Source organism: Grammomys surdaster, unplaced genomic scaffold (assembly GCF_004785775.1).
Source record: "Grammomys surdaster isolate TR1022 unplaced genomic scaffold, NIH_TR_1.0 66, whole genome shotgun sequence".
NCBI classification, from domain to species: Eukaryota; Metazoa; Chordata; class Mammalia; order Rodentia; family Muridae; genus Grammomys; species Grammomys surdaster.
Window position 1 is genome coordinate 13,432,176 of NW_021604568.1, and position 10,687 is coordinate 13,442,862.

At 36.8% G+C, this 10,687-nt stretch overlaps 1 protein-coding gene across 3 annotated transcripts in view; it reads left to right on the forward strand.

Moving 5' to 3' along the window:
- The window catches only part of Shoc2 (SHOC2 leucine rich repeat scaffold protein), a 78,335-nt gene extending 68,415 nt beyond the window's left edge, over positions 1-9,920 (forward strand). For all 3 annotated transcript variants that reach the window (XM_028773761.1, XM_028773754.1, XM_028773768.1), the window contains exons 5-9: positions 3,079-3,267; positions 4,488-4,610; positions 6,264-6,401; positions 6,686-6,803; positions 7,867-9,920. In XM_028773761.1, coding sequence (XP_028629594.1) covers positions 3,079-3,267; positions 4,488-4,610; positions 6,264-6,401; positions 6,686-6,803; positions 7,867-8,075 — 777 coding nt within the window. In that variant the 3' untranslated portion in view covers positions 8,076-9,920. The remainder of the gene's footprint in view (positions 1-3,078; positions 3,268-4,487; positions 4,611-6,263; positions 6,402-6,685; positions 6,804-7,866) is intronic.
- The last annotated feature ends 767 nt before the right edge of the window (positions 9,921-10,687 follow it).

Here is a 10,687-nt window from a genome sequence, read left to right on the forward strand (position 1 = left end):
TTATTTTATTTTATTTTATTTTATTTTATTTTATTTTATTTTATTTTTAAAAAAACTCTTTCTGCCTCCTCTTCCACTGTGTTCCCTGAGCCCCAGGGGGAAGGATTTGATGAAGACATCCTATTTAGACTTTGTCTGCATAATGTCTAGCCGTGAGTCCCTGCATCTGTTTCTGTCTGCTGCTGGAGGAAACTTCTCTGATGATGGCTGAGTAACACATCGATGAGTATAGCAGAATATCAGCAGGAGTCATTTTATTGACACTGTTACTTTTTTCCCCCCATACCAGTAGTGCTGAGTTTTTGGGCTATTGACTATCTAGTTCTTGGTCTAGTGTCAAGTGTGGATTTTGTCTCAGGCAGTGGCCCTTAAATCATATCAGACATTGCTTGGCTGCTCCCACAAGCTCTGTGCCACCATTGCGCTAGCATATCTTGCAGTCAGGACAGATTAGGTCAAAGGTTTTGTGGCTGGGTTGGTTTTACCTTTCTCTTTCGGTAGCCTCCAGATACCTTCCCGCACCGAAGACACTGGAATATAGAGTGAAGATGATGTGGGCACTATCTTGACTTCTCTGTTCAGTGAGTTGTGTGGGTGTTGTCCTTGGCAGTGTGGCCCTGCTATCGGTTTGAGAGGAAACATCCCATTGGCTTAGCACTAGCCTGGGTCATTTTGGGGTTTCCATGGGACCCCTTTTGTCAACAACTCAGTTGAATACAACCTAGTTCCTAGTACTGGAAGCCTCATTTGGTGACAGTGAGGCCACTTGAGACTCTGTATCCCCCATTATTTGGAGACCGTATTAGGATTTCGTTTGTATAGTTTAGAAAGTATCTACTGCACTAGGTTTCCATACCACCCCTTCAGGGCTCCTCAATTCCATCTTTCTCTCCTCATTCCCCCCTCAGCCCTATCTCCTTTCCCCTCCCCTCCAGTTCCCGTCCCAGGCTGTCTTCAGTTCTCCCATTAAATCTGTTCTACTTTCCCCTTTCGGGGAGATTCATGTGTACTCCCAGACTTTTCCTCTGTATCTACCCTTTCTGGGTCTGTGGATTGTAGGTTTGTTACCATTTATTTGATGGGTGGTACTCACATAATTTGTGAATACATACCATATTAGTCTTGCCAGATCTGGGTCACCTCACTGAGAATGATTTTTTTTTCTAGTTCCATTTGCCTGCAGATTTTATGATGTCATTTTAAAAAACAGCTGAGAAATGCTCATTGTGTAAATGTACCACTTTTTTTTACAAATTTATTCTTCTGTTGAGAGACCTCTAGGTTATTTCCAGTTTCTAGCTGTTACGAATAAAAGTGCTATGGAGATGGTTGGGCAGCTGTCTCTGTAGTTGATGGAGCATCCTTTGGGTATATATACTCAAGAGTGATATAGCTCGATCTTGAGGTAGATCAGTTCCTGTCTTTGAGAGGAACGACTGTTTTGATTTCCATAGTGGTTGTATAAGTTTTCCTTCCCACCAACACCATTATGAGTGTCAGTTGTGTTGTTGAGTTTAACCATTCTGACTGGTCTAAGAATCTCCACATTAGGTTTTTGATTTGTATTTTCCTGATGGCTAAGGATGTTGAACATTTCTTTAAGTATTTCATGGCCATTTCCATTTCTTCTATTGAGAATTCTCTGTTCAGATTTGTATCCCATTTTTAATTGGGTTATTTGGTTTTTTGATACTTAGTTTTGTGAGTTCTTTATATATTTTGGGTAGTAGTCCTCTATCAGATGTGGAGTTGCTAAAAATCTTTTCCCATTCTATAGGCTGCTGCTTTGTCCAATTGATGGTGTCCTTTGCCTTACAGAAGCTTTTCAGTTTCATGAGGTCCCATTTATCAAATGTTGATCTTAGAGCCTGAGCTGTTGGTGTTTAGGAAGTCTTCTCCTGTGCCAATGAGTTCAAGGCTATTTCCCACTTTCTCTTCTGTCTGGAATATCTGGTTTTATGTTGAGGTCTTTGATCCACTAGGGCTTAAGTTTTGTGCAGGGTGATAAATATGAATTTATTTACATTCTTCTACATGTAGACATCCAGTTTTAACCAGCATCGTTTGTTGAAAATGCTGTCTTTTTTACCAATGTGTATTTTTGTCTTCTTTACAAAAAAATCAGGTGTTCATAGGCCTATGGGTTCGTATCTGCCACGGATCAGTGTGTCTATTTGTATTCCAACCCCGTGTGATCTCCTTACTATAGCTCTGTGGTACAACCTGACATAAGGAACAGTGAGACCTTCAGCAGGTCTTTTGTTGTACAAGATTGTTTTAGCTATCCTGAGTTTTTTTCTTTTTCCATATGAACTTGGAAATTGTCCTTTCAAGGACCGTAAAGAATTGTGTTAGAATTTTGATAGGGATTGCATTTAATCTGTAGATTGCTTTTGGTAGGATGGTCATTTTACTGTGTTGATTCCTACTGATTCATGAGCATGGGAGACATTTCCATCTTCTGGTATCTTCAATTTCTCCAGAGAAATGAGGTTTTTAATCATATAACTCTTCGTTTTCTTAGTTAGAGTTACCCTAAGACATTTTATATTGTTTGGGGCTATTGTGAAAGGTGGTGTTTCCCTGATTTCTTTCTCAGTCATTTGTCATTTGTATACAGGAGGGATTCTAATTTTTCTGAGTTCATCTTGTATTCACCCACCTTGCTGAAAATGTTTATCAGCTGTAGAAGTCGCCTAGTGGGATTCTTAGGGTCACTTATGGATACTATTGTATCATCTGCAAATAAAGATACCTTGACTTCTTCTTTCCCAGTTTGTATCCCCTTGATCTCCTTCAGATGTCTTATTGGTCTAGCTACAACCTTAAGTCCTATATTGAGTAGGTATGGTGAGAGTGGACAACCTTGTCATGTTCCTCAGTTTAGTGCAATTGCTTTGAGTTTTCTTCTATTTAATTTGGTGTTGGCTATAAACTCTAGATGTGTTTAGTGATTGTCCCTCAAGATAGCCACAGAACCATCCTGACCATGCTGTCATTATTCCCTATATGGCTACTGCTTGGTTTAAAGTGAGTATTGGTTTACTTCTGAATCTTATACTTATTTTGTTTTTACAGAGTCTTTTGTCCAGTCTTGTAAAATTGAATAGTTTGACCTTAGCTAGAAATTGCTTCCAGTTATATCCAGTGGGAGGTCCGTCTCAGTTTTCCACCATTTATTCCCTCAACATGGAACACAATCGAATCAACAAAATCCCATTTGGAATTTTTTCCAGAGCTAAAGTGTTAAGTAAGCTGAATATGAAGGTAAGCATCTGGTGTGTGTGTGTGTGTGTGTGTGTACATGCTGTGATTCTCATTCATGGTTTTCTACTCTGCATATGGAAAGTAGGTAATGTCTTGTTGATGAAATCTAAACTGTTAACAAAGACGCTAAAGCATCATTAATGTCTCAGTAGTTAACAGATGTCTTCAAATTGAGCACACACTTCGCAGTTTGTCCTCAAAGAACAGTTATGGATGTTTGTAGAAATGCAACTGTAAGGATATGTATTGTATAATTATATATCTCATAAATGCCAACTTATGCCAGAAGTTTAATTTTTTAAAGTAATATATATAATGGAATAATTTAGAACCACCAAAATTGATGCTTTATACTAAGACGGTGTTAAATATCTTTTGCAGTATTCTCAGTTTATTAGGTAAAAGATAAAAGTATCTCCCCACACAAGTTTAAGCTGTCTTAAATATGCTGGTTATTATGTTAAATTCTAAGGTGTTATGTAATTACAATGAGCTGGCTGTCAGAGTGATTGATGCGCTCCTCGCAGGTACTTTGCCTGTCCATATGCCCTACTGTGAGCAGCTTTCACATTTATAATGAGATCTACTGTGGAGGGAGAAAGAGAAATGGAAAATTATTAGTCCTGTGATTTAATTTGTAGTGAACTAAATTATAGAAGCTAAGGGAAATGATCGCATATCTAAACCTGACTTCATCAGGGTAAGAATCTAGGAAACCTCGGTTTCTTCAGATTCTAGGTTTCTCTCCTTCTACCATGTTTACTTTGGTAGTCTGATGCTGGCGAGTCTCCTTACCCACTGTGCTGTCCTGCCAACATCCTGCCCGTATCTTAATTTAACATTCTTTCTTTACTCAGTGATTTCTGTACATTATTATAAAGTGGAAAAAACCCATTTGACACTAGGATCTTTGAAATTTTAAGCAATTTCTCTCTCTCTCTCTCTCTCTCTCTCTCTCTGTATGTATGTATGTATGTATGTATGTATGTATGTATGTATGTATGTATAATTATTACACATACCCACATAAGAAAATCTAGTTTAACCTAAAAATAAAAGCCTAATTAATTAAAACTTGGGACATTCAGAAGGTGGTTGTTGGTTTTGTTTTTTGTTTTGTTGGTATTTGCTACATTTTGTTCCTGTTTTCAAAAGAAAACATAAATGATGTCTTTGTTTCTATCTTTCTTTCTACCTGGGATGCTTCTTGTCTTTACCAGGACAATCAGTTAACATCACTTCCTTTGGATTTTGGAACTTGGACCAGTATGGTAGAATTGAATTTAGCAACTAATCAGCTCACAAAGATCCCAGAGGATGTGTCTGGTCTTGTTTCTCTTGAGGTGAGTATAGAGTGTGAGTACTTTTAAATCCTGAGAGTCACCAGAGAAAAAACAACCCTACCATTTGGGCCAGATTTGAAGCAAGCTTTATTAAATATTACATACTGACCAAGAGATGAACTTTGGTCAGGACCACTCCCTGGAATTTCCCAGCTGAGTGGCCCTGAAACAGCGTGCTGTAGAGGTTTTTATGGAGAATCTCTCTCTTTCCCATGAAAAAAACTACAACTCCCAACATTCCAGGAAGTTACCTGATCCTTGGGTGCATGGGGCTTACAAGTTAATTTTGGTTATTACTTTTTAGGATGTCTCAAAACCCTGGAGGCTACCTTACAAGCTTTGTGTTAGTGTCAGCAGTTTCTGTTGGTTAAAGATGAGAATTAGAAAAGGTCACAACTAATTCCATTAGATGCAGAAACCTATTTAGGATAGTGAGGTGTTTGACTGCGCTGAACCATCTCTGCCTAACAAAAACTTAGAGATGTAAATGCTGTATCTCTGAAGAGAAGGGTATCTAAAAGTCAGCATCTTTAAAACACTCTCCTTACTTCCTGTTAGGAAACACGACATTGTCAGTAATTATGGATTCTTCAGAGTGACACTCAGAGCCTTTTACTGTGTGGCTCTGACCTAACTGTGTCGCTTCCCTGTGTTGACGATGTGTTGTCCATATTTCTAGCTCTCTGTATCCTCCTAGAGTCTGGTCTGGGACGCTTTGATTGTTTTTTTCTTTTAAAAAGCTCTTTTTTCCATAATTAAAGATCCATCTTTAGTCAAGAATGACTGCCACTGTCTTTGATTAGTGAAGTTTTTATCTTTAATGAACAGCTTACTAATATAGTAAATATGCTATTTTAAAGATTTTTAAAAACCTTTTAATAATTAGACTTTACTATATCATAATATGGTGGGTTTAACCTTCCTAATACTGTGACCCTTTAATATCATCTCTCATGGTGACTCCCAACCATAACATTATTTTCACTGGTACTTCATAACTGTCATTTTGCTACCGTTATGAATTATAATGTTAAAAATACCTGTTGTGTAGGGTGTCTGTTATGCGACCTCTGTCAAAGGCTGTTTGACCACATCACATCATCTTCCAATTTACCGCTCTTTGTCCTGTTCCAGTTCCCAGGGTTGCCTCCCCATTTCGATGCTGGATGATACCTTCTCTGAGACAGAGGACTCTAGCGTCCTCAGCCCTTTCCAGCCCTTTAGTGGTTTAGGACGCAGTGAATTGAGATGTCTGAAGAGTAACTCCAGTGGGCTGATCTAGACAGTTGTCAGTCAGTTTCTTGCCTTCCTTAAGTGAATATTTTAAGGAATTTTGAATAGTCAGGTTCTTATTAATAATCAGGTTCTTATTAATACTAATAATTATTCACTGTCAAAATATTTTAATCTTAAGGCAAATAGTTTTGGTTTTCTTTTTAAAATTTAGTTAAAAGTAAATTATTTCTTGGTTTCATTAGTTTTTAAGTAACTGAATTAAAATCTTTGTAGTAACTGTTACTTTTAAATGTTGTATTAGTTATAACTTACGCTAATACTCATTTTTGGAAATTAGCATTGCTTAATAAACTTTAATCCACATAGCATCATATATAATGTTTTGAGTGACAAATGTTCTTAATCATTTCTATTTAGGTTCTAATATTATCGAACAATCTTCTAAAGAAGCTTCCCCACGGTCTTGGAAACCTTAGAAAGTTACGCGAGTTAGACCTGGAGGAGAACAAGCTAGAGTCCTTGCCCAATGAGATTGCTTACCTTAAGGATCTGCAGGTGAGGCCTTCCCACTGTCTTTCAAACTGTATAACTAAAGTTCTTAGGAACCATTCCAAATTAAGTTTTTCTTTAGATTCTGATGTAATTATTGAAATAAAGAGTTTTGTTTAATTGTCTTTACATGAACATGAAATACACTGTCTGCTTTTGTTCTAACAAATAAGTAAGTCTTACTCAACTCAGTTTACCTAATTTATTGTGTTCGTTAGAGGCATCATTTTAGGTGCATATCAGTTGTAGGAAATGCATGTGTAACGTTTTTTATTTTGTCAATCTTTTAGAAATTAGTCTTGACAAACAACCAGTTGAGCACTCTTCCCAGAGGCATCGGTCACCTCACCAACCTCTCGCACCTTGGTCTTGGAGAGAACCTGCTCACTCACCTTCCTGAGGAAATCGGTAGGAACCTGTGGGTCTGAGACACTGCTGTTTGACTCTGTGCTTTCCAACAGAGAGTGTGATAGAGGCACTACTTTGCAAATTCAGTTAGAGCAAGCTCACAAATTTTAATGGAATGCCAGAGGTTTTACTCATGAGTTGTTAAAATTAATACTCTGTTTCAGAATGGTTTAGAATGATGTCCATAGACTTAATAAATCTCAATTTATAAACAAATGTTTCTTTTTTTCAAAATTATTTTCTGTTCTTCCAAACAGAAAACAGTTAACAGTTCCCAGTGTCTGTGCTGAAAAGACACACTTGTGCTTCCTTTGTCTGCGTTTAGTTCTTGCTTGTGACAGCAGTGCCGGCCATAAGCCCCTCTGCATAGCTTCCAAAAGAGCATTTCTCAGAGGGCTTTCGGGTTAGTAGTAGTCCTTGATTTGTTATCAATGCCTAAATTTACTTTTGGATTTTTCCAAATGTATTTATATCTGTTATTTATATAATTAATACAATTACTTTGAATTTTAGCAGTGTAAGTTAATTTAGTAGTTCCTAAATTAGTAATTCTATGGATTATGGTCTGCTTTCTATAATGTCCTGTTCTGGAAGCAAGAGAAAGCAGTAAAGAATGTTTTTGGAATGTAGACAATTTAAAAATTGGGTCCTAGCCATCTTTGTAGCTTTGAATAGAGACTTTGAGCGCCGGTGTCCCGCACACAAATGAGGACAGTAACTTAACTTCATATAGGCTTTCCTGAGATCAGACATCTAGACACAGCTGTCCTGCTGGCTGTTGGCTTACTGCTTTCCTAGTGTCATTGGCAAGGAGTCTGTATTTTGACTTTTAAAATAAAGGTTTACATATCAATATGTGAACTCCCAACTGTCCCAGCGGAACTTCTGAGTGTTCCAAACCAAACACTTCAGCTTATGACCACTGTGATTTCATCGGTACAGAAAGTGACCTGTTCAGCAGAGTTTTAAAACTGTCTCCACTTGATTTGAATATGCTGCAGTTTAAAATCCATGCTTGTCAGACTTTTAAGAGTAGTCATTTTCTTTTTCCCTTCCTAAACAGGTACACTGGAAAACCTAGAAGAACTATATTTGAATGACAACCCCAACCTTCACAGCCTCCCCTTTGAGCTGGCTCTCTGCAGCAAGCTGTCAATCATGAGTATTGAGAACTGTCCTCTCAGTCACCTCCCACCTCAGATTGTTGCTGGAGGGCCTTCGTTCATTATTCAATTCTTAAAGATGCAGGGTCCGTATCGTGCCATGGTCTGATACAAACTGCTGGTCCCACACACTGTTCAAAAACAGACTGCCATTAATCTTTCATATCTGTATCTGTATCTGTGTGGATATTGATCTATGGCAGATTTATAAAGACTGCGTTATGTGTTTCTGCTAATAGAGGAATCATAGCCATTTAGATTTTTTTAATTCTGTAAAAAAAAAAAAAGGCTTATATAAGTTTTCTTTGCTAAATTTGATGGATGTTTTTCTGTTGTGTAATCTGATATGCCAGTTTGTTTAAAAATCTTCCAACAAATTATGAAGTCATTAAATTGAAGGGACAAAATAGTATAGTTAAATACATGTTTCTCTTAGGAAAATGTGGGCCAAAAATTTTGTTGCATCTTTCATATACATTTCCCCTTAAAATTGTCAGATCTTTATAACAGCATAGGCCCTGAAGGTAGAATTTTTCTTTAACTTATTTTGAAATTTGAAATTTAAATTTTATATATTGTTTACAATCGGAGTGAATCACTGGATTATTTTGATTTGCTCTGTTTTAATCAGTCAGATAGAGTTTATATTCTGTTAAATAATTTGCATCAGTTAGTTTAAATATCAAAAGATACTTTGTCAAAACAGCTGGCAAACAGAAAATATACATTTAGAAATCAAAATTTTCACTAGTTTTATTTCTCCAGTGAACTTTAAAGCAAATATCTGAAGTGAATCTTTGGGGTGGGGGTATCGAAACCTTTCCTAGAATGAGTATGTTTTACTGTGTGGGAGCAGAAATCTGTGGTGGAAGGTTTTCTTTTCTATTCTTTTCTTCCCCATCCCTGAAAGTTGCAGATCCAAACAATTTAACAAAAATTTGGCAAGTAAATAACACATAAAGACACATTCTATATATGTATATACAATGCTATATAGATATGTATTTATTATATCATAAACTAGCTTCTCCCTTTACTTGTACAACGAGATGGACGTCTCTCTCTAAAGACTGCAGTATATGTGCGTTCAAGGTTATTTAACAGTGTCCTATGGTTTTATATCTTGACTCACCTTGTCCATCTTTCTGTTCGGGAGTATCTGTGTCTAAGCACAATATCTTCACACTGTGCTGTATTGCTGCTGAACTAAACGCACTTTCCCCATACATGGGGCACTGGCTTCACACAATTCAGTTCAGTACTGTTGCTTTCGAGCTCATCTTTCCTGGGTTAGTAGGTGGTAGTCAGTTATGGAAAACGGCGCATTGCACTGATGCCATTGGTAGTTCCGTGGAAGTTACGTAGGACGTGCATGGACTTGTTGAGAATATTTTCTTTTGCTTTACTGCCCTTATGAATATCAACTGTAAATGTGTGCCCCTTACATAGTATTCTTATTTTTGGTAGTGTTTGTCTAGGTCAATTGAATTATTGAGAACACCCTCCCCCCCCCAGAGCAAGTACAGCCTAGATACAGTCCTGAAACACACTTTCCATACAATGAATGACTATTATACATAAGTAAATATTGCTGCTTGTTATTTTATTTTGCACCCCTCTCCCCATTTTGGGGTATTTTGTTCTAAACAACTATTTTTAAAAATTAAAACTGTAATATCAAGATATAAATTTGGATTTTTGCTTTTCCTGGCACTCAAACTCAAGACTGGGTTTCAGATCAAATCTGTGTTCATAATTGGAAAATTTGTAAGGAGCAACTAAGAAATGGAAGGCAGGTCAAGATCGAAAACCCGAGAATGCCTAAGTGTGCTATAAAACTATTGTAGATGTTCACTGGATTTTACAAAGTAATAGCCTTTCTCCTTTTCCATCTACTGTGGCTTTTCAGTTAAGATTTTGTTTATAAAAGGAATTTATTACAGTTCTACCTAGAGCTTGTGTGTGTGTGGTTTTTTAAACAATCTCATATCAATTGTTTTGATAGTAAGATCATAAAATTAAAACTTGAGAGGTAGTGTTTAGTGTCTTTTCTTATTAAAAAGATGGTTTCTTAAAATGAAAAAATATGAAAAATATTAGATAATTTGTTTTTTCTACATTTATTTAGGTTATACTACAACAGAGGTGGGAAATGGTCACAATCTCACACGTAGAACTAACACTGGAGTACATACTGGGTCATCAGCACTACAGGATGGATGCTCTCCATCTTTTATAGTCATGCTGTCTGGGAGGTTCCCTTATGTTCATTACGGTTTCTACTAGCAAACCAAGATGGATTCCAGTTTGGAGGAGGAGGAGGACTCCTTGTGAAATCAAGATACTTAGGACTTGAATAAGGGTGATGACTGACTAGGAATGAGTTAGGTTTTTCATGAAATGCCAGTGATACTAGCCGCCATATTTAAGTTGCCTGTTTTTTTAAAAAAGAATAATGTTGAGACTCTCTGTAAGATTTGGTTAGTAAAATAAGGATCATAGACTGTTATCTTAAACATAGAAGTTTTGGGTTGTTAATCAGTAAAATGGAAACATCAAAGGTTTTCTTCTGTAGGAGTTTATTTAGACTCTTGCACAGAGAGATGGTGATTTATAGATGAACACTAATGAAAGAAGTAGAGATAGAAACTCTTGGAGATATAAAAACATAAATGTTAATTAATACGTACACAAAAGATGGGGACTGCTGTTGGAATGGAT